Source organism: Argopecten irradians, chromosome 1 (assembly GCF_041381155.1).
Source record: "Argopecten irradians isolate NY chromosome 1, Ai_NY, whole genome shotgun sequence".
NCBI lineage: Eukaryota > Metazoa > Mollusca > Bivalvia > Pectinida > Pectinidae > Argopecten > Argopecten irradians.
The window spans coordinates 36,950,789-36,975,939 of NC_091134.1; the positions used below are offsets into that span (position 1 = coordinate 36,950,789).

General features: G+C 36.6%; 2 protein-coding genes across 3 annotated transcripts in view; one reads left to right on the forward strand and one right to left on the reverse strand.

Moving 5' to 3' along the window:
• The window catches only part of LOC138326415 (ras-related and estrogen-regulated growth inhibitor-like), a 23,306-nt gene extending 13,687 nt beyond the window's left edge, over positions 1-9,619 (forward strand). For both annotated transcript variants that reach the window (XM_069272527.1, XM_069272534.1), the window contains exons 3-4: positions 8,593-8,666; positions 9,072-9,619. In XM_069272527.1, the coding sequence (XP_069128628.1) occupies positions 8,593-8,666; positions 9,072-9,515 (518 nt within the window). In that variant the 3' untranslated portion in view covers positions 9,516-9,619. The remainder of the gene's footprint in view (positions 1-8,592; positions 8,667-9,071) is intronic.
• The window catches only part of LOC138326406 (transportin-3-like), a 26,094-nt gene continuing 10,531 nt past the window's right edge, over positions 9,589-25,151 (reverse strand). Inside the window, exons 14-27 of the mRNA XM_069272518.1 lie at positions 24,425-24,532; positions 24,081-24,178; positions 23,377-23,516; positions 22,975-23,166; positions 21,206-21,297; positions 20,737-20,822; positions 20,340-20,400; positions 19,787-19,927; positions 19,431-19,547; positions 18,670-18,764; positions 17,845-18,001; positions 17,207-17,374; positions 16,559-16,671; positions 9,589-16,108 (exon numbers count right to left, since the gene is read on the reverse strand). Coding sequence (XP_069128619.1) covers positions 16,048-16,108; positions 16,559-16,671; positions 17,207-17,374; positions 17,845-18,001; positions 18,670-18,764; positions 19,431-19,547; positions 19,787-19,927; positions 20,340-20,400; positions 20,737-20,822; positions 21,206-21,297; positions 22,975-23,166; positions 23,377-23,516; positions 24,081-24,178; positions 24,425-24,532 — 1,629 coding nt within the window. The 3' untranslated portion in view covers positions 9,589-16,047. The remainder of the gene's footprint in view (positions 16,109-16,558; positions 16,672-17,206; positions 17,375-17,844; positions 18,002-18,669; positions 18,765-19,430; positions 19,548-19,786; positions 19,928-20,339; positions 20,401-20,736; positions 20,823-21,205; positions 21,298-22,974; positions 23,167-23,376; positions 23,517-24,080; positions 24,179-24,424; positions 24,533-25,151) is intronic.

Consider the following 25,151-nt stretch of genomic DNA (forward strand, 5'->3'; position numbering starts at 1 on the left):
ATTACTCATTAAGGGCCCATTACTTATTCGAATCCCTCATTACTTATTCGATTCCCTGATTACTTATTCGATTCCCTGGTTACTTATTCGATTTCTAGCTACTAATTAACATCAGAAATGGTTCAAAATGCATTATTATGCATCACAATGATCTATTTGACCTTTTAATTACTCATTAAGGGCCAATTACTTACTCGATATCCTGATTACTTATTTGTTTCCTTGATAACTTATCCGATTTCTTGATCATTTATTCGATTCTCTGATTACTTATTCGATTCCCTGATTACTTATTCGATTTCCAACCACTAATTAACGTTAGAAATGGTTCAAAATTCATTATTATGCATCAGAATGATGAATTTGACATTTAAATGTTCATTAAGGGCCCATTACTTATTATATTCCCTGATTACCTATTCGATTCCCTGATTACTTATTCGATTTTCTGATTACTTATTCGAATTCTAGCTACTACTTAACATCAGAAATTGTTTAAAATGAGTTGGTATGTATTATAATGATGTATTTGACCTTTTAATTGCCAATTAAAGGCCTCTTACCTATTCGAATTCCTGATTACTTATTCGATATCACGAGTACTTATTAGATTCATTATTACTTTATAATATCAAAAGTGGTACAAAATGTATTTGTTGGTATTATAATAACTATTTGATATTTTGATTTAATAAGTGATTTAGTGGATAAGATAATTTTTCGACTGCAAGGAACATCACAAGAGAACGATGTTGCTCCGTCTCCTCATTCAGATTGTGTCTTATGTAGAATTCTGACAGTTTATCTATAGGGTGGGTGAGGGTTGGATATCCGAGCCAGAACAAGCCGACATTCAGGACAGAGTTATCTCTTCCCTGAACACGGCATTGCGAGCGCTGGCTTCATTACAGTGGCGTGTTCAGAATGACGAGCGTTCGCGAACGGACATACACGCGCGAGCCTATCCAACTAGCTGTTCGCACGTAAATCCAATTAGCAGGGGCGTAGGAAACGGAGGGGGGGGGGGGGAAGGGTCCTCCTGCACATTTATTTTCGTACTTCATTCTAGAAAATTTTCCGCTGCGCGGCGCATTTCCTAAAACGTTCAAGCACATAATGTCAAACCTTAAATAGTAAAAATTCAATACACACAGACTAAAAATGTCCATCAAGGGATTCTATGTACTATTTTAAAAAATGTATCTTAAAAGATCAATTTGTTTATATGTCTTACCGAGACAATTCATTTTTTATGTTACACAACAATGTGCCGATGGTGTGAATACATCGTATAACTCATCTCAGCCATTCAAAATCGTAAATTTTTTTTCCCGGGGGAGACCTCCAGACCCCCTAACACCAAATTCTCGCGCCTTTGGGCGCTCGCATACTCATCAAAATGCATCGAAAAACTCATCTAAGCCATTCTAAATCGTAATTTTTTTCCGGTGGAGACCCCCGGACCCCACAAACACCAAAATCTCGCGCTTTCGGGCGCTCGCAAATTCATCAGAACTCATTTAAGCTATTCTAAATCGTAATATTTTTCCCGGGGGAGGTCCCGGACCCCCAAAAAACAAAAATCTCGCGCTTTCGGGCGCTCGCAAAATCGTCAAAATACATCGTAAAACTCATCTCAGCCATTCTGAATTACAATATTTTTTCCGGGGGGTCACCCTCAGACCCCTAAAACACTAAAATATCGCGCCTTCGACGCTCACAAGCTAATTTGGCCAATTTGCGTATTCGTTAATTTCCTTTCAGCGACCCCACTGTCTATAAATGTGTACAAGGATTAAATTTAATGATATATGAAAAATGAACATAAAGCATATATATGGTTGGGAGTTGAATTAATCTCCTCCTGTAGGTGCGGCGGGAGGGTTACAAAATATTGAGGACCTTTGCCCCCCATTACGTTTCATCTTCCTACGCCACTGAATTAAATTTCAAAAATTAAAAGATAAAGAGAGACATGTTGCACTTATTAAAACGTGAGCTTTCATTCAACCCCTACTTCCACTTCAAACACTCCTTGTTTATGGAATTTTTAATTACATTTTTATTCTGATATTAGTGCCAGAACAAGTGACGGGAGACACCATATCGGATGCGCGTCCAAGCACTTGCTGCCATTCAGGATGATATATTTCTTGTCGAACATGCGCTTACGGGAGTGGTCGCCATCCCGTGCACGCCTTAGGTGTTATTGCTCGCCAAGATCTTGTTGGCTAGGCGTTTTTCTGTTTTAAAAAACCGCGCAATCGATGAACCTTGCCGTTCCTTTTTGTTGAGTCCATTCTTTTTGGGAGGACTCTTTCTTCTGTTCATAAAGGTTTGAAGGAGGACTTGGTCGCTTCTGTCCTTCTTTGAAATGAATGCAGATCTTGAAGGCAAGTACCTCGCAGGTATCAGCGCGACCCAAGAAGAATGCTAAAATTTCAGCTCCCCAGTCCCCTGTGCAGCAGAAGTGGAAGCCTTACTTCAAGGACAACAATGGGAATGATCCAAGCCCTCTTGGAGATAAGAAGAAGAGTTTCTGACTCCCCTTCCTTGGTCATTCCAGATAAAGGGTCTGTTCTGGAGGACTAGGCTCCTTCAGTCTCAAATTCTGGTCCTTCTGTCGCAAGACTAGGCTTCATGATAGGAAAGGATTCTCCAACCTGGGAAGATCTTCCTCCTCCCGATCTGCCTGTAGGAGGTCGTCTGTCTGCCTTCCTTCCGGAGTGGAGGGAAATCACAGAGGACTCTTGGGCCTTGTCTGTAGTTGTTGAGGGGTTGGGCATTCCCGTTTTGCGGAATCCTTCGTGTTGACAAAGCGCATCTTCTTTTCTCCTCCGGGGATCCGGATAATGCACTTTTAGAGACTAAAGAACGCGGTCGAGGAGGACTACACAAACAGCTGATTCTATTCAAGAATATTTCTGGTCCAGAAGAAGTCCAGAGCATGGCGTTCAGTCATATATCAATGTGATTTCAACAGGCACGTTGATTTTCCTAACTTCAAATGGAGACTCCATCGGTCATCATAGCTTCAATGTGGGCCACTTCAGTAGAAGCCTACTTCCATATTATCATCAAACAGTCGGCACAACAGGCCGTCATACCATACGCAGTTATGCTGAGAAAGTATGTACGTATGCTTTTAGATACTTGTATAGTGGATCTAGATCATTTAGCATTATTTTATGCCAACTTAGAAACCAAGCAAGTCAATTAAACTCAGATTTATATCAAGATCATCTTATTGATAATGCATCTTGTATTTTTGGCAGCTCTGTTGAGGATGTTTGTCTCTTCTTTCTGTTTTACCCTAGATTTATAACTGAAAGACGACTTTTAATTGACTGTATGTCTCTCCTACAAGTAGATATCCAACTCAATCTTTAGTTGAATCTTAACCTAAATGTTGATGTATATTAACTTGCCAACAACGGGGAAGTAATCACCTTATTTATGATCTAAATTCTGCAATGTGTGCATGCATCCAGAAATACATTGAATCAACAGGTAGACCTTTAAGCTTTTAGAAATTTTAAGTAAAATTAATATATTTTTTAATGCAACTGCATGTTTACTTTATCCATTCCTACTTTCCCCTTTGCTGTATCATATATTATGATGTGGCTTGACCAAGAGACTGGCGAAATCATGAAGGCAACGAATAAACAAATTTTGATTTCTTTTCCTTTATGAATAGACATGTATTTATATATAACCATTTACTCTCTCAGTATTGCTCATGATCTGTATATTTGTGGTCGGGTAGGCACTTAAAAGTAAAACACCATGGACATTTTAGTGCTGCCTGGTTACAATGAAAGTCGGGAGTGAGATTGACATCGAAGGATTAAGTTCAGAGTCAAAATCCAGTTTAACTTAAATCAAATTAAGCGAATATTGAATACTGACCAATTAATACCGTTATCATTTAGTGTTTAATACAACAGAAAGTTATGCATGTTATTTGTCGCTATAGGTAATTTCTTCTATAATATATGTACATCATCATCTATTGTGTGTTTTTCACTAACATGCATGATTTGTGTCATGCATGCAATCGTGTGGAGGGGACGTATACAGGCCTTGCCTGCTGCCCGATCAAACTTAAATCTTTTGATTTAATAAAATATTTTGAAACATGGAAGAAGTCGTCACATAAATTCCGTTCTACTTGCAACAGGAAAGTTTTCCACTTCCGGACCATGTCGACTTCTTTGGTTTTCACCAAGCTGCTGCAGGTTGTCGTGAGGTTTACGCACTCCAGGGAAAGTATATTTCGACGATTCTCTCATGTTCCACCTAGTGTGAGCAGAACACCCTTTTTGCCCTTCTCAGGGCTTTGTCTTCCTGGGGAAAACATTTCAATACGATTCAGAGTATGGCTTTTCCATCGTTGGAGAAGTTCGATAAGGCCAAATATCTTGCTGGTCTTGTTGCTCATGACTGGTCCTACGTCAAGATTCGCTGGTTTCTCAGTTTTCTGAGTTACCTCAACGCTCTGGTAGATGTGGTCTCTCTGGGGAGACATTACATCAGACATCTCCAGATGTTCCTCCTCGCGAACTGTGTCCCTTCCATCAGATATGGGAGGCTTGGCTTCCTCTCAACCATTTTGTGAAAGAGATTGCTCGGTGGTGGAATATGAAAGACAATGTTCTCCGTGGGGAGGTTTCAGTTGTTCAAACCAGCTCCCACCATGACCTTGTTCACGAATGCGTGATTGATAGGGTGGAGGGCTTATCCCGGTGACCATTGCCAATCTGGGAAACAGCTTTCCGGGCACTACGACGGGTGGAGATGAGGGCTGTTCTATTGGCTCTGCAGGCTTTTCAAAAGATTCTACATTCCATAGTGGTTTGTGATGCTATGGGCATCTCTGCAGTTTAATGTTCTGCCGAATACTCTCTCTAGGCGCAGCCAGACGCTTCTGACACAATGGCTGCTAAATCCCTCGATCTTCGAGGGCATTTGTCAAGGGTGGCAGGAGCCTCAAACAGACCTTTTCGCTACTTCCCTGAAGACCCAGTTGCCAACCTGTTTCTCCGGTACCAGACCAAAGGTTTGGGCTGTGGATACACTATCTCTGGATCGGGAGGGATACGTGCTTATGTTTTTCCTCCATTCAACCTAGTGAGCAGGGTACTACTGAAGTTTCGGGAGCACCTTTGATCTCTCCTTCTGATAGCGCCACTGTGGCAACCATGGTTTGCGGAGCTCTTGTCCGTGTCTGGTGGATTTTCCTCTGGTTCTCCCACCCAGAACCTATATCCTGCACCAGCCTGGTCCCTGATTATGCATTCAGGTCCCGAGATCCTTTACCTTCACGCGTGAAAACTATCGCAGGAAGCTTCGCTCAGGCAGGTTTTACTCGGAAATGTCAGCTCGATCCTAGCCTTTGTGTTAGTCATTGAAAGGGCTCCCTTATGCATTTGATGTCTATTTCCATAAAGTATTATCTTTTAAGACTATCTTTCTGCATTCTCTTGCATCAGGCCGCAGGAGGAGTGATATCCATGCATTGTCTATTCACTCTTCGTGCCTCTGTTGGGCCAGATATAGCTCCGCTGTTACCCTTCTTACTAATCCTGTTTTTCGGCAAAGAATCAATTTCCTGGAGTTTTGATAAAAGTGATAAAACCGATGTACTCGATCTCGTCCATGCTTGCCCATTAACCAGGTTCATCCAGTTTATCTTCTGATGGATATGTCAGCTAATGAAGATTGTTTATAGGCAGTAATGATCAGTCTAGAGTTTTGATGAATTTGCAAGGTGGGGGCTGCTGAGGTTAATATCCTTGCGGCTTCGTTGGCTCTTCTTAATTTCTCTGACTTTTACCTCCGGTCGCTGTTCTCCCATTCTGATGATCTTATTGCCTTGTGTCCGGAAGGGTCAGGATTACATATTCATCACACTCCGTCCATCGCCAACCGCCGTGCGTAAACGTTATATTCAAACGACTTCTTCTCAATAATCAAACGGCTTAGGGTATTGGTATTTGGCCTGAAACATGCTGGGGCGAAGGGTTACCAAGTGTGTTCAAATAAATGACCTTGACTTTTATTCCAGGTTATATAGGTCAAAATGCTAAAATCTTTAAATAACACCATGTGAATAACTAAAAGCCCTAGGGACCTGATATTGGGTCTGTCATATGCTAGCATGAAGGGCTACAAGTTTGTTCAAATGAATTACCTTGATTTTCATTCAAGGTCACATTCGTCAAATATATCAGAAACTTACTAAAGAGTTCCTTGTATTGCCTTAATTGTTTGCCACTAATGTATTTTTGACAATGTTGAATTGTGTCAGTAGTCAGATGACCGTCAAGGCCCACGGTAAAACCAATTTTCATTATGTGATACAGGGTGTCCCAAAAACTATGATACTCTCTCAAAGTGTTCTAGTTTGTTTGATACAGAACGTAAAGCACGAAGAGATTCCATTTGTAAACTGCCTGGAATTAAAATGTTCTTTTCCTTCATAAAAACAAAATAATACATGGAATCTTCAATAAAAAGCAGAAAATGCAGTCAAAACAACATTACCACTGACATTTGAGCATCTTAAGAACACTGGTATCGAAGAGTTGTTCTGATGCCTAATATATATATATGGACGTTTTCTGGTGTTGGTGATTACGTTATGTAATTCTGGTAATACTCACTTAGAAATTATTTGATTTGTTGAGAAATGGGACATTAAAGAACCAAAATCACTACGTCTTCCAAAGGATGGAACATGTTTCATTACCTGTATACTGTCCTCTTGACATGCCACTGTCCCAAATGTGTGACGTCATTATGACGTCAACGCTTTTTAGCAGAATCAAATTATTCCTTTATACATGTATTATTCATACAACACTTTGGAGTAAATGGATTCATATACATGTCTTTTGACCATGTATGTCATTTCAATGGGTAACATGACCTATGCGACACCCAGTATTTACCATAACTTTATGAAGTCCCACCCTTATGTTTCCTCCCCTTAATGAGTAATTGGTCAAATAGATAATTGTGATGCATAATAATGCATTTTGAACCATTTCTGATGTTAATTAGTAGCTAGAAATCGAATAAGTAATCAGGGAATCGAATAAGTAATCAGGGAATCGAATAAGTAATGGGCCCTTAATGAGTAATTAAAAGGTCAAATAGATCATTGTTATGCATGATAATGCATTTTGAAACATTTCTGATGTTAATTAGTAGCTAGAAATCGAATAAATAACCAGAGAATCGAATAAGTAATCAGGGAATCGAATAAGTAATGAGGGATTCAAATCAGTAATGGGCCCTTAATGAGTAATTAAAAGATCAAATAGATCATTGTTATGCATGATAATGCATTTTGAAACATTTCTGATGTTAATTAGTAGCTAGAAATCGAATAAGTAACCAGAGAATCGAATAAGTAATGGGCCCTTAAAGAGTAATTAAAAGGTCAAATAGATCATTGTGATGCATAATAATGCATTTTGAACCATTTCTGATGTTAATTAGTAGCTAGAAATCGAATAGGTAATCAAGGAATCGAATAAATAATCAAGGAATCGAATAAGTAATTAGAGAATCGAATAATTAATGGGCCCTTAATGAGTAATTTAAAGGTCAAATAGATCATTGTGATGCATGATAATGCATTTTGAACCATTTCTGATGTTATTTAGTAGCTAGAAATCGAATAAGTAATCAGGGAATCGAACAAGTAATCAGGGAATCGAATAAGTAACGGGCCCTTAATGCGTAATTAAAAGGTCAAATATATCATTGTGATGCATAATAATGCATTTTGAACCATTTCTGATGTTAATTAGTAGCTAGAAATCGAATAAGTAACCAGGGAATCGAATAATCAAACAAGGAATCGAATAGAATAAGTGATCGGGATATCGAATCAGTAAAGGGCCCTTAATGAGTAATTAAAAGGTCAAATAGATCATTGTGATGCATAATAATGCATTTTGAACCATTTCTGATGTTAATTAGTAGCTAAAAATCGAATAGGTAATCAGGGAATCGAATAAGTAATCAGAGAATCGAATAATTAATGGGCCCTTAATGAGTAATTAAAAGGTCAAATAGATCATTGTGATGCATGATAATGCATTTTGAACCATTTCTGATGTTATTTAGTAGCTAGAAATCGAATAAGTAATCAGGGAATCGAACAAGTAATCATGGAATCAAATAAGTAATGAGGGATTCGAATAAGTAATGGGCCCTTAATGAGAAATTAAAAGATAAAATAGATCATTGTGATGCATAATAATGCATTTTGAACCATTTCTGATGTTAATTAGCAGCTAGAAATCGAATAAGTAATCAGGGAATCGAATAAGTAATCAGGGAATCGAATAAGTAATGGAATAAGGAACTGGGAACTAGGAATCAACTTCACGGAGGTCGACAATCTTAAATATTTCACGGAGAAAAATATATTCTTGAAAATCATTCATTCCACAATGAAATGTCCTCGGAGATTCATAATCTAGTTATTGGTTGTGCGGTTTAGGATAACTTCATTTGCATACGACAGAAATACTTAGTCGCAAAATTGGATAATCGTTGATTTTTTTCTTTCAGAAGCGCTATACACGCACACCGCAGTTGTCGATGGCAAGGCATTGACCTTACATATCCTCGATACCACCTGGCGGGTAAGTCACATGACGTCATATGTAATAAAAAGACGTAGGCAATAAAAGTGTTTCCAGTTTACCACCACAGAAAAAAAGTAATGTAAAATGTAAACTTAAAGATAGACGATCACTTTGTCATGTCTTTTGGGCCATCAATATCATGTATTCTTTCCGTGAGCTAGCTTTTGCCCAAAATACTTAAGCTTGTTAGTACTCGGTTGCATTTCTTGTAGATTCAATGCTGTTTGCTGACTATAACAAATCGCAATGACCAAGTCAAAAAACGCTGAAACCAAGTCAGATTCCTTCGCCTATAAATCACCTGACAATAGTCATACACGTATGTTCTAGGTATGAACTGAAACAATCTATGTCATCTCTCTCACCCTGCGTCATAACTTGCTCCTTTTCCTCCCTTTCCAGGAAACACTGGATGACCGTATAGACGAGATCCAATGGGCAGATGGAATGATGCTAGTCTACTCCATAACGGATTCTGACAGTCTCGATAAACTGAGGACAATCGCTGATTACGTCTTGTCTGTTCGTGAGAATGACAAATTGGTACTGGCTCTAGTAGCCAATAAGTGTGACCTTCTCCATCGTAAATGTGTTTCCGACACCACGGCAGCCCAGTTTTGTGCCGAGTACAACTGTATATTTTTCGAGACCTCTGCTAGTGACAGTTTTATTGATATAGAATGTGCATTTTCCTCAGTCAGCAGACAGATAAAGACTGTGTACAAGAAGCGTGAGAAGTTGTCCAAGTTCTTACAGAATCCTGCAGTGGCTGCTAAACTCCAAATACGAAATTCATTGAGAAATTTCGCAGAGAAAAAATTGAGGAGACGGACTTCTACAATGTGATGCAGGTGTATACATGTGGATTGTCAGGTGGGAGTGCATCGTCGCATTCGGGAAAGACAACAGAAGTGCAATATTCTGTACAAAATAAATTTTATTGTAGATCACATTTGTTGTGTGTGTATTTCATCTACAACATTCCACAGGGTTTGTAGTGTCGGTACGATTTTGGTACGGCGACACCAGAAGCATGGGCGCACAAGTGGTTATTGTAAACAATATTGCATGGTGAGATTAAGCCCTTCACAGGAAAACAGTACCCCAGGGGCGGTAACAAAACCTACAGCAGTCACCCTAGGAGCGGGTTATAGGGACTGACTCTTCACAATAAATACCCCTTCCAGGTCACCCCAGGAGCAGGGACTAATCCTATACAGTAGCCACTGAAGGGGTAGGGAGTACTAATCCTATACAGTAGCCACTGAAGGGGTAGGGAGTACTAATCCTATACAGTAGCCACCAAAGAGGCAGGGAGTACTAATCCTTTACAGTAGACATCGTAGGGGCAGGGCCATGGAAGGGGCAGGGGGAACACATCCTATACAGTAGCCACCAAAGGGGCAGAGAGCAACCCTACACAGTTGTCACCCTAGGAGCGGGTCCTGGGGACCGACCCTGCACAATTGAACCAAAAAGGTCACCCAAGGGACAAGGACAACCCAGTATTTACCCAAGGGGTAGACAACTCTACAGCACAGTCATCAATCTAGTCACTTGATGGGCAAGGACAAACCCTACATAGTAGTCAAATAATAAGACATCCCAAGGGCGGGGACACACTCTACACATGCAGCAGTCATCCAATTAGTCACCCCAGGGACAGGCCCAACCCTTATATAGGGGGCAGGATCTGAAAAGTCACTGCAGGAGTTAGTAACAATTAACACTTCACAGCAGTCACCCCAAGAGGAAGGACTATTTCTTCACAACAGTCACCTGTCACCTAATAGATCACCCCAGTGGCTGGGCCAAACCCTACATAGTAATCATCCAAAAGGTCACCCCAGGGGTGGGGGCTGCTTCACACATATGATAAACCCTGTCCTCCATGAAAAACATTTAAAGATACCTCTCAGAGGCTGAGAAAATTGAGGTTCAGTGAGTTTAGGCTGAGAAAAGACTAGATACGGTAGTGGCTCTTTTTGGCCCCTAAATCTACCAAATTTCAAATTAGGTGTTTAGAAATTAAGTTGCTGCATTTGAAATATTGAATATGCCCCTGATAAAAACTTAATGATATTTTTGTTGCCAGAAAGTATGTTTTTGCTATATAACCATGGTAACTTTGCATAAATTATTCAAATTTGAAAATTTTGTCAATTTTGGCATATTTTTTGATAGTTTTTCTTTTAAAAGCAATAGAGCACAACCTAGAACAAACTTTATATTTTAAGGGAATTAGCAGACACGAAGAATACATCATTTTGAGAAATATAAAGTATGTTCTAGAATGCGCTCTATGTTAACTAGATATAAAAACTGCATAAAAAAACCCAATTTTGATTAATTTTTCACATTTTGTATAATTTATGTATAATAAAAATAGTTGCCATGGCAACTAGAAATGCTATATTACCTAATAGCACTATCAAATATGTCAGGTATGTAGTTAATATTTGAAATGCAAGATTTACATCTTAAAATAACAGATATTGAAAAATAGCGGATTTGGGGGCCACAAAAGACCCTCACCATACCGAGTCCTTTGAGGTTCAATGAATTTTAACAGAATACTATGTGTTCATATTTAGACTTTTACTTTTTAACCAATTCCTAAATACTACTTGTCGCATAGGTATATTGGTAAAAACAAAACAAAATCGATCAATAGCATAACCAGTGCATTATCACACACAAATGGTTAAAACATTTAATCTTTGTTTCTAAGCTGTGATGATAGACAAAATGGTATTTTTGTAAAGCCCCAAAAGGATGAAGGCTATTGTATAACTTTGGAAATTAATTTGCTTGTAGTGAAACTTTACAAAAACATTTTCATGACCGTAATCACTCTTTGTATTAAAATCTTTTTGTGCTAAAATTAATTATGATCTTGATAATGAAAAAGACAAATGTGCACTAAAAACAATTACTTGTAATTGCATTACTGTCAAACTATCAGAGATGAAAATGGAAAATCTTAAAAAAGGCTGAAATTTACTTTTTTGTGAAAACTATTTGGAATTACGTGTACCAGGTAGCTGTTTTCTGAAAGTCTAAAAGGCTGACATCAGCCAATCGGCTGAAGATTTTCATCCCTGAACTATAGCTTTAACTACTTTCCAGTATATTATGCAGTTTTTCACTAAAAAAAGGTGTATTGGTAACAGTTCAACATTCAATTTTTCAGTAAAACTCATTAAGATTAACAATATAGAGTAGGTTGGTTAATTTTTTTCTTCTGAAGATCCTGACTGCCAGAGGCACAAAAAAGAGCTATTTATGGGTGAACATGTTGCCTAAATAGAGTGCATGGGCAACATACCAGGAATTTGCCTTGTTGTTAAAACTATAAGTTGAGGAAATCTTGATAGCACAATAAATATCAAAGAGCTAATTAAGATAATGGAGCTAGTGATCAGTGTTGTACATTTCTCTATAATTTTGATGAAACATAAGAGCATGTTTTGAGATAAGATTACATGACTATTAAGTTTTAAGCACCTAAATGCATTACTTAAAGGTGTGAAAATAGTGATATTGTTGAACTGATAATTATGTAGAGTTAAATCTGGTAATCTTCTAATAGTACCAGGCCTCAATTTCCAAAACAAACTTATGCAGAAACGAAACTAAAAAATTTGATTTCCATTACATGTACATGTATATAGTAAAGAGATCTGGAGGTGCCTTAGAATTATTTTATTAGTATCAAAGCAATGAACAGATGATTTCGTTCAAATTGCCCTTCTAAAGATAATTGATTAACTCATTCACCCCTGCAGACACATTTAGACTCTTCCAGATCAAGGACTAGAACAGTTCATTATAATATTTTAGGGGAGAATGAGTTAAATGCATTTGTACTCAACACTCTTTCACGAAAAAGGTATAATGGACTTGTAGTATCTCCCGTTCGTTTAGTGCTTGCTTGTCTAAATTGTATGCCCCTTAAAATAGATAAAACCAAATACATTGTATACTGAAACCAATACAAAAAGAACTTGGTATAGACAAAGAAAGTTCATTGAACACAAGTTAATACTCTTCTGTTCTTGAAATTGTATGTTCAAGGACTAGTGTACCAACTTCTTTTAACTTTTGATTCAATTTCACATTTTTCGCAAATTGAAAATCGCAAAAATTAATTGCTTGCAAAAATGCTTTAAACATGATAACAAAAGTATAATATATGTTTGAATCATGAAATTAAATACAGTGAAATGTCATGATAAGACATGAAAACATGAAATTAATTTGCTAAGAAAATTTGTTTAACGGTTTCTCGGGGAAACAGAAGTATTAAAAAATAATAAATATTTTAAATTCTAATACTTTTAAGCCTGTAATATTGTGATTATCTAATTGAGGATTTTCCTCACATAATAATTATACACACGTCTACAAACTGACTAGTTTGGGTTGCTTGATGATAAACCTATGCTTATGAATGAGAACTTACCGTATTCGCCATAGTTAGTGCCTAGGACGCGTAAAAATTTTAACAACCCTGGGTGCTTATTAGTGAACCAAAATGTAAGCTGTGAACCAAAAACGTCAGCCATATTTTAACTCTATCTGAACTCATGGCAGATTCATCTGTTACAGTTAACATGCATAATATTATGCCTTTTTTCCTTTGAGACGTACTATTTTATCATGATTCACATGTAAAAGACTCGCAATTTCTGTAATATGGATTACAGTATATGTTAGTAGCATCAATGTGGTAAAACATCAGTAAATCTATGGGATGGGGTGTGTATACAACTTCAACTCCATGAAAGGGGAGAGGCGTTTATAGGTGGAGGGGCACTAATTAGGGCGAATACGGTACTGATAAATGCTAAAATAATGCACAGAATTGTATTTCACAGTATTTTACACATTATGAAATATATATATGAAATAATTAAAATATACATATAATCAATAATATTATCTACAAAATTTAAATCATAATTGCATACAATAATTAAAAGCAGTTAATTGTTCACATAATTATGCAACACCATAAATGCATAAAAACATAATTCATGAAAACAAAGAGATTCTTTTTAAAAGTCAATATGTCCAATGGATCTGCACGCGCACCTGAATATTAAAATATTCTCACAAGAAATATTGCAAACAAAGTCCTTTGGACAGTGGATAACTGAATTAAATTATAGAATAGAGTTCTGGCTTTTTATTCAGTGGTTTCCTACATTAACCAGAGCTAGCACACTGTCACTATAAGCACCTTCTTCTGTGAAGAGATTGCAGCGTTACATTACCTCCCCTACTCATCACAACACAGCTAAATGATTCTAAGATATTGCCTATTTTTTTCTTGATTTTTTCTCCTCATTTATGTCCTATTAACAGTTATAGTCGTTCAAGGATTTTTCAAATTTAGGAGATTAAGGAATGCTGGGGTTCCAGAGGAAAAAACCACCAACCTACACTAGCAACCAAGAGCTACTGGGCTAATGGTAATGTGGACACTTTGACCACTTGATCACCACAGTCCTAAACTGGATTATGGTTATCTATATGTCACCTGGTAGGTATTATTAAGAGTAGTATGAGTGTAAATACACTGTGCTCATTAACTTATACTGGCATGGCATGCACTTTGATTCTCCTAATAACACACACCTCCAATACACATGCACAGGATCCTAGGACAGAATCGAAGTAATAATCATGGTGTGATTGTAGGAGAACTATGCATAGTAAGGACAAATTCTTTTTTAACAAGACATAACGACAGACAGATTTCAGACACCACGAGATGGCTATATTTTCACTTGGTTCGATTTATCAAAAAGAACAAACAAACAAATTAAGAGAAATATAAATGTATTGTGATTGTATGAATAAATTATGGCTTGGTAGAAACAAAGCGAGCTGCTAAGGAAGGCTTGTGAGGTAAATTAGGAACTACAGCTCTACAAGTCTGCGTAGGTATACAATTGAAGGGGTCGTCTAAGTCGATGGTCGATGTCTAAGTCGAGGATAGTATGGTCGATGTGTGTAGGAGACCTAGAGTCTTTAAAATCTGTGGTAAGGGACTTTATAGCATAAGAACTTTCCTACATATCATCTGGGACTAGCCAGATGACTTGGTACATGGATAACCAATTAGCTACAAATGTCTCATAAAATACCCAAAGTTAACTTAGCCATAGTGAAAATTGTCTCATAGAGTATCATGGAATACCCATTGTTATGATTATTATCAAGGAATAACCATAGTTACACATCTCATAAACTATTCTATGGAATATCCAAGGTCATGACTGTCTCATAGAATACCCATAGTAACAACAGTCTTATGGAATACCCATAGTAACAACTGTCTCATGGAATACTCATAGTAACAACAGTCTTATGGAATACCCATAGTAACAATTTCTCATGGAATACCCATAGTAACAACTGTCTCATGGAATACCCATAGTAACAACTATCTCATGGAATACCCATAGTAACAACTGTCTCGTGGAATACCCATAGTAACAACTGTCTCATGGAATACCCATAGTAACAATTTCTCATGGAATACCCATAGTAACAACTGTCTCATGGAATACCCATAGTAACAATTTCTCATGGAATACCCATAGTAACAACTGTGTCATGGAATACCCATAGTAACAATTGTCTCATGGAATACCCATAGTAACAACTGTCTCATGGAATACCCATAGTAACAATTTTTCATGGAATAACCATAGTAACAAGTGTCTCATGGAATACCCATAGTAACAATTTCTCATGGAATACCCATAGTAACAATTCCTCATGGAATACCCATAGTAACAACTGTTTTATGGAATACCCATAGTAATGACTTTCCATGGAATACCCATAGAAGCAACTTTCTCATGGCATAACCATAGTTCAATTCTCATGGAATACCCATAGTAACGCCTTTTTCATGGAATACCCAAAGTAACGACTTTCCATGGAATACCCACAGTAAAGACTTTCTCATGGAATACCCACAGTAACGACTTTCTCATGGAATACCTATAGTAACGACTTTCTCATGGAATACCCATGGTAATGACTTTCACAGGGAATACCTATTTACAGGACTGACCATGAATATGATTTACATCAACCATAATATCACATTAGGAAACAATGTAATACTGATACACGGGAAAGTCCTCTATGAAGTTTCCAACTGAGATGAAATGTTTTGGTTGAGCGAGTTGGTTCTCCTTTGGCATCTACTTGTCTGGTCATGCATTACTACACATGAGGAAGGCTGTCACATTGACTCAGCGTCACAGGATCACAACTAAGCTTTGCCATAGTACTCAGCATCACATAAATGGCCAAATCACAGCCGGAGAGTAAAGATTACTACACTGAACGTATCCTATCTAAATAAGCGAGCAAAGTCCCTCAGAGCATTAGACACCTGTTTCACACTTTCCGCACTGGAAAATGAAGAAAAGAATGTTTTTTACACCAATTCAATCAGAAATCTATAACTTACATTCAAACAAAACGGTTTCTTTCCTTGTTTTAAAATAACTTAAATGTTAGCTAGCAATGATATTGTCTTTAAATACATCTTTTCTATTATGACCACGACAAAATATGACTTTATTTTACACTTCTTACCATCTATAAGTAATTCAGGTTCAATAAAATCTTCATAATCATTTCTAAGTTGTAAATGTTGTTGCTAGACATGAATTATGAAAATACACACTACACATTGACTTTGGTGGACATCTGTACCAGTAAAAGTGACCTTATAGCAATGCACAATGTCTTTTTGTGATACAGGAATTCTTGTCTAACAAATATAACAATAAGAACCATAGTCCAACCCAGAACCAGAAGTGTAATCTGACACACTAATGCACAATTATTAAGCATACCTTGTGACTGCTTTATGAAAGTCTGTGAGCTGTTTGTGTGTGGCCGTCACTGCTCCTCCACTGCTCTCTGTTTGTAGGGACTTCAACATCACTTCTAGCCATTTACAGAAAACCTGAAATTTTCAAAAACAATATTTACAGAAAATTCTCAAAACAAAACTTTACAGAAAACCTGAAATTGTTTAAAACTAAATTTACCGAAAACTTTCAAAACAAAACATTACAGTAAACCTTTATATATATTGCTTAAAACAAAACCTTTAAGAAAACGGTTTCCAACATTTTTTTACAGAAAACTTAAAACAACTAAAACTGCTTAAATTTGAAATGCAGACTAAAATTCATCAAAACAACACCTATCTGATATGCTTTAGTCTTGCTAAGATGCCACTAGCGTCTCTAGTATTGTTTTATGATAGGTGGTATCTAATCTATTAATCTCTTGACATTATTAAGATGGATATGCAGCTCTGCAACTTAAGTTACCATACAGAAATGAATTTCTACATATGCAGCAACAGTGACTTTTGACCTCCTACCCTAGAACTCGTTTCAGACATAGCTATCGACATATTATCATGTATCATGTCACCTGTCTTTTATGGGCAACACTCAAAGAGTTGTAAAAAAGTTATGATTAGTACGTACTGGTCGGTCAATGATCATGATTTCATAGATAACTTCACCAATATCCACAGTCATGAATGTAGGTAGAGAAAATATACAGCCATTTATTAATGCGTTCACCAGGGCCTGACCATGTTCTGTGAGCAACGTCTTCACAATGTTCTGTCTTACAGCAAAGTCTTCTTTATCCTGTAATAACAATTCAATGTCTGTTATATACCGTGTACCCCTTTTAAAACTTCAAGGGGCGCATATTTTGGCGATTTCGTCAACAGAATATATTCTTGTGGTTTTAATTACGCAGTACACCAATTTCCCCACATGCAATATTTAGAACTTTTGCATAACAGTACTGAGTAATGAAATTCCAAATATTTCAGTTTTGTTTTCAGGAAAACCATGAATATTTACCTTCTATACAGTATATCGTGATTTTTTTTATCATGATTAAGAGTAAGATTGCCTTGAAAATTTGACAATATTTTTTGTCCACACTGTTGTCCTATATCAATATTTCGATATTTATGTCATCAGAATTTCAACACCAATCTAAAATTTCAGTGACCCAGAACAGTAAAGTCGAGATAAGGATGGATTGAAGAATGGACAAGCATGACTAAACTAAAGCCTGGGTACTGACATGAACTTATAATACCAACCTCTTTCCGTGTGGCACAGCCAAGGAAATCTGTGAGATATTTCATGACCGAGGCATTAGCATCCCGATGGTCCAAGGAACAGGCAGCGATAGCACAACAAAGAATAGGCTTGGCCATGGCACACTCCAAATAGGGTAATGTGGCCCGCTGTACAAACCTGAGAAACGAAAGATTTATCAGCAAAATAGTGTTTTTTTATGGAGTTTATTATTCCGTCTATGCATATTACATAGTTAGCTCCCTCACGGGTAGGTATCCATTGTGACATCATTATATTGTGGACGCAAATAACGACATTTTTTCTGAAAAATATGACATTGCACTTGCAAACACTTGACATTACAATAATACCTTTCAAAAAGGGCAGATAACTCTGTAATATGCAAATACAGAATAGATCTAATCATAATCTGCTGAACAGCTTATGTAATAACTAGTACACTGACAAGGCAGGAAGGGTCCCTCCGAGTAAATAATCTTAAATGGTATCAGACTTTGGAAAGTCCTGGACCACTTCAAAACTAGAACCACAATATTCAGCATCCCCAACAACCAATACCAATATATATACCAATTTTCATTAAATTACTAGATCAAACATCTACATACCATCAGCTATTAACATGTGTTATTTTAAAACAAAGGGCAATTGGTTTTGCAGAAAATCTCTGGAAGCCAATTGTGGACAGACAGACATGGGGTCAACTTCTGTCAGTGATGAATCCTAATTTTACATATTTTGAATTGCTTTCAAACTCAAACACCTTTATAAAATAAAGCACTACAGTTACAAGCAAACAATGAATATACTAACACCTTACTTACCTTAAACAAAGTCTGAACAAGTCATCCACAGTGTCCGGGTGGTTCCGTAACCCATTGTGTTCCTCTAAGATTTTAAATGTTGGTACACAAAATGCCTGCAAAAAAAAGTAGACTGAATATTAACAAAAACCTCTGTAACTCTACAGTCTGGCTACAATTAATGCTATACGTTTAGTTTCATATATTTATATAGTAGATATCCTTGATACTCTAGGGGCTACTATCACTGATGTTTTATCCACCCCTGGATCATAGTAAAACTGGAGGCATATCGGTGAATATATCATCAGTGAGAGGAACCCCTTGAGCATCGGGGATGTATGGTAGATAAATTAGACTACAGTATAACCTTGTAAAATATTAGTCAGCTATTGCGTCTTTGCATACTACAGAGTAATGTGCTTTTGTGGGTAAGTATTGTGATGTCATTAGTTTGAGAGCAAAAATTATATTGTTTTCATTGAAATATATGATGTTACACTCACAAATATATTATGTAACAATCGATACCTATCCACAAGGGCAGATAACTATGTGATTTGCAAAAACAGGATATGGGAGATAATTATAGCAAGAGATCAACTTGATTTGCATTCTTCTATAAGATCCATAAGATCTTTCAGCACATAGATGGAAGAGTTTCTGGAAGCAGAAAAACTGCAAATGAAGTTATCAGAAGTTATTCTAAAGTAGAAAAGGGCAAATCAAGTTAGACTCTGGTGTTTATTCTATGAAAGATAACTGTGAATGGATTATGTTACCTGTAACATGTTGAGGAGACCTGGCTGACACGCCGCCTCCATACCATACTCGTCCACCAATATACTACCCAGGTACAGAAAACACGAGTGTTGGTGAACCTGGTACAGCGTTATCATCTGTAAATATAAACAGAGAAATATAAACCACATGTTGATTTCATCAAAACCTTTAATTAATTCTAATTAACAACAGAAAGCCTATTGGTTACCAAAGATACAAATAATATTTACAAAACAACTAAAACAAGGTTACTTGAGATAACATTATATGCATTGCACAACTTTCTGATTCAATAATTTCATTAACAAGATGTCTTTTGACATCATTATTATAAAACCATTTGAGTCTTATGTACCTGAGAAACTAAAGGACTGAGTAAGGAAGCTGAGCTTTTGCCGAGGCACCTGATGGCGAAGCGTATACAGCGACAACATCTCTCTACAATTCGAATATCAGCCTGGTATTTCTCACACGCCTGTGACAGAACTGGCCAAACCTGTCAATGATAGAGTATACAAAGCGGTTACACAATCAAAGGTTGTTGTATATGGTGTTTATTCACTCTTGTTAGTTTTATCTTCATCTCTCCTCACTAGATCTGTGTGGCATATTAGGCACAATATGGTTGTGTTAAAGAGTTGTTATCACATACTTATATTTCATATATATTACCAGCTTGTATATGAAGTCCCTTTGCAAAAATCAAATCCATCTTAAATTTAATCAAAATAATATGCAGTTTACCTTTATTAACTACTTATACAACTTATACAAGTAAGTATTTAGAAGCTCTTAGCCAAACTTTATCTGGTACATTCAAGCTTTTTTCATTTTTATTCTTAAGATAAATGTAACTTCTTAGTTTACTGTAAACTTCAAATAATAAAGTTTGATATATATGTTCATACCTCCTGGATTGCTGAAAGACATGGGTGTGAAGTTCCATTAGTCACTGTAGGGTTGGTGTGCCTGAAAGACATCAACAGTATCATAAATTGTTAAACAGTAAAACACACAATCACAACGAATTTGTAGTTATATCATAGTAACTTTCATTCCATGTCAAGGTTATTATAATATATCTGCTATATGTATATAACAAACTATGATGATAACGAAGAAATTTTGTTTGACTCCAGAGGTTCGTTATAACCATGTTTTACTGTATACTGGAATATTGGAGATAACAATATGATCTTTTACATTTCAGAGAATTATTTTGTATATAATGCCCAGTATGCCTACTTGTTTATTGTACAGAATGTTGGAGTCTTCTGAACATAAAATCTTATCTTCTAAACTTACCTAAATATGGCTGCCAGTCGGTCAAGCCAGATGGTGGGGTCTTCTGAACTGCCTTGTTTAGGTTTGTTGTTTTCTGTAGCTATGATCTAAAACAGACCATCATCAGATATTCAGTTAAGTTGAGGTTACCATAGAAAAGATAAATTTTAGACAAGCCAATGAGATTTTTCCTTAAGAGTAACATAAATACATGTCCCTGATGAATTGATCTGAACCATTAACCAATATAGTGACATAAATGTATATACCAATATTTATTGACAAAAAAGAAACACAAAGGAGAAAGATAAAATCAAAGAAATGCCTTGGTCTATGACGATAGAATCTTGTTGAAGAGAACCACTGTTGAGAATCTGATGAAAAAACAAGAAGACATGAAAAGAAAGAATGGATACAACAATGATAGGTAAGGTTAAGTAACCTGTCCAGCAGTGTTATAGTGAGTATACGATGTCTGCCATTATCGTACCTTATTTAGTGGCATAAGTTGATAGGAACACAGCTGAGTGAGGCCATCTCCCACTTTATCGTATGGTAACCGGCCCAATATCGTTGCTGTACCTACAACCAGAAAACAAGTGCATCATCAAACTCTGAATTCTAAATGTTTCAAAATCAGGATTATTGCAGCCATGCCATTTGATTTAAGCTTGCAGATCATGTAATTCAATATTGAAACTCTATACCGTAAAAACTTGTGTAAAATGCGCATTTTTTCTGTGCAAAAATAAAAATCTGAAGTTGGGGGTGCGCAAGTTACATTGATAGATGAGGTTTAAAAATATTACGGGGAAAAAACCTGTCCATTCTGAGGGGTTGACGATCTATGAATGTTGAGGTACCGGTCTGTTTATGGTAGCCTTTCATATAAAAAATGCTATTGATGGTTGTAAAAACAATGCCTCACCTACTACAGTTGATTATCTAAGGCTAATTAAAGTGTTAAGTTATGACCATGATGTCTTGATTTCCATTTGACCCAAGAATTCAATGGCAACTGACTGAGACAGTAAGAGATTATACCCTTGACACCTCCTAGTATAATGGGACGGCCACAACCAGTGACTTTGGCTGGGTTGATCTAGTTTACCTGTAATTTTTAGGGGAGAGAGACTGGAGAGAGAGAGAGTGTGTGTATGATACACATACATATCAATCAGCCGTCTGTGATCATGAGCGACTGGCTAGCTGAGCCGTGAATGAATGGCTAGTTATCATAACCGATCTATATACATCATCAACAATGCGTCTGTATCTACTTAAAAACAAAGATTTTATTCTTCAAATTGCATCAACACTCACTTGAGTAAAGTACTGCTATGTCTTTATTTAGATATTTTAATGAATCTTCATATTTGTAGTAAAATTGCACATGAAAATCCTGAAGCATATCTAGCAATGCTCCTTACGTAGGGACCATCCAGCTGTGGGCTGTGTGCAAAAAGTCAAGTATGCAAAAAGTCAAAACACACGTGGGAGTTATAAGATGCCTAAATTATTGTATATTTAAGATTTTTAATAAGTGGTTTTCAATTTTACTACTGCAGAAATATCAAGCTACAAGGTTAGTGACATTTTTAGCAGTACTGTTATATATAATTAGCCATCAGCTTGGATCTGGTACCGTAGTGAGTTAACTCACAATGTGGTTATCGCAAGCCAACATATCTGCTATTCGATTCCTCTTTAAAGTTTGTTAATTATCTGAAACACACTAATTACTTGTTATCACAATTTTAAGTGACTAGATTATAATCTTTTCAAATATTTCTGATGACTATTCATGTGTAATATCTCAGGACATTGACATGTGCACGGAGTACAGCGGACCGCCGATGTTTTGGACTTCTACAAGTATTTCACAGACAGGTTCAGGTTACGATGGCCAATGAAAGGAAACAAACACATTGCAACTTTAGTATATTATTTCTTCTAAATACAACACTTGATTGTGCAAGATGTCAAGCATTTTATGGGAATGTTTTGCATTGAAATTGCCACTTTTATACATCGATTTTGTGGCTCTCTGGACATCATTTTTCCAAAAAAAATTTGATGCGCAAAATATACCGATAGTAGATTTTTTTCAGCATTTTCAGCCCAAAAAGTACCTGCGCAAAGTACACTGGTGCCCAAGTTACACAAGTTTTTACAGTATATATTTTACAATTTGACATAATTTTTTAGCAGGCTCAGATGGGTTTTTTTCATTGATTAAAATCAGATCAAGCATCATACCTTTGAGAAGTCCTATGGCAGCCTCAGCTGATAAGTTGAAAGTATCTATAGCTTGTACAATTTGTAAAAGCCCCTGAAAATGGTCGATCATCTTCTCCCGACACGTCGTTGATATAGACTGGAGAGAATTGGCAGCTACAGTGGCGAGCTTTGGGTCCTGTAGTCCTCGCAGTAGGAACTGCAGCACAGGGTCTGTCGGGAAAAATTTGTTATTATTTAATAGAGAAATAGAAAATATTGAATCAACTTTAAAACTGTAATGTGGAGTAATTTTCTAGATATTGCGTTTTTGAGGATTTCTTCTTGACTTAATATTATTCCGTATCATTAACTAATTCACTTCTGAAGACATCAAGACTAGACCAGTCCATTACAAAATTTCAGGAGTGAATGTGTAAGTACCTAGGAACTCCGGGTGCTTCTCTATCCATTCTGATAGCTCCCCAAACAGGCGTATACTGGTGTGTCTCACCGACACATGGGCTGTATCGGGGATAGACAGGATAGCTTTGACAACTTCTGGTACAATCTCGTTCTCATCCCTAGAAAAAAATATAATGTACTGTCAATTCAAAATCAGACAATATAGTCAACATAAAAATACTTAAACGGACAATACATTCAAAATATAATTCAATTCAATGCCAAAAATGAACATTTCGGACAATGTAGTCCACGAGTCTACAATGAATATCAAGACCTGTGAACAGTTTATTTTCAATGTGACATTTTCTTGCCTTATGACTTTTCCATTGCAACTTACTGTCAACGCAACAATAGTGTGAACAGTTTAGGTTAATTACTACATCAGGATGCTGTCGCTGTTACCTGGCACGTTCTCGCTACACTCTCGATTACTTGGTCACAGTTTTCGTGATGTTATCTCGATGGTGCCGGCAACTATTTCATATTATTTCTCATCACCCATATAACCATTGCACACAAACATACATAGAGTAACAAGTTTGAATTTTGTCTATTTACAATACTAACAAGTTTGAAATACATTATGTCTAATTACAACATTTACAGTAACTAGTTTGAACTATGTCTATTTACAATACTTATAATAACCAATTTCAATTTTGTTTATTTACAATACTTACGGTAACAAGTTTTTGGCTACAGCAGTCATTACAAACAGAGAGGCCTCTGTTACCTCCCAGGATGTTGATGATGTCTGTGACTTTAAGTTTTCAAACATCTGTAAAAGATATTCGTTTTTGATGAAGATTCAACATTAAAATTTTAGTCATATATTTCCAAATTCAAGTAAAAGGCCTATTGAACTTGTGCTTAATAGAACTTCAGCAATATTCTTTTCGTAATTATTAATAGACACAATATTTGAGATGCGATTTATATAAGACTGTTTGTGGAGACAATAATCGTCAAAGAAAGTCTTTTATATCAATGTTAAAAGTTGCTGATCATCAATAACACAACTTACCTGGTTAAAACATCGAGATGATCCCACAATAAATATCACATCTTTAATCAGCTCTGACACACGTATCCTGAACTCGCCGAAGTCATCCGATTCATCAGGCACGCCTTCCTGTAAATTGGGGATCAAAGGGAACCAAATTAATTCCAACATTTTGAAATGTCTTGCAATATATTATAAATGACCAGATCATCATCGAATATGTCAGTCAATGTCTTTTCTTCAGAATGATTTTTCACAGAAACAAGAAATTAATTAAAGCGACCCAAAATGAGTTTCTTCTGACTGAGATGGAAAATACAGGACCATCACTGTAAAATTGGAAGTCTGATGACATTCGTAAGAGATTGTTATTGAGATCGCCTTATTACATTTGAACACAATGTGGCAGATTGTATGAAGTAGAACAAATATGAACAAGGACATAGTCATTCAGATCCCCCGCCAATGGAGATATCAAAGCTGAAGTAAGTTTGATTGTGGAGACTTATGTGTATGGAAAAAAAACCAGGAAAAAGTGCAAAAAATGAAAACCTAAAGATAGCAAAAGGTACTACTAGACCATAAAATGAATGTGTCTATGAAGTGGAAATATCTCTGCTGGTTATAGAGTTATGCTCCGGAAATAAACCTGCTACAAAAATATGATATTTTCAGCAATGTCTCTATGGTTACAGAAAAAAGCACAATAAGTGAAAACCTAAAAATAGCAAAAGGCACTACTAGACCA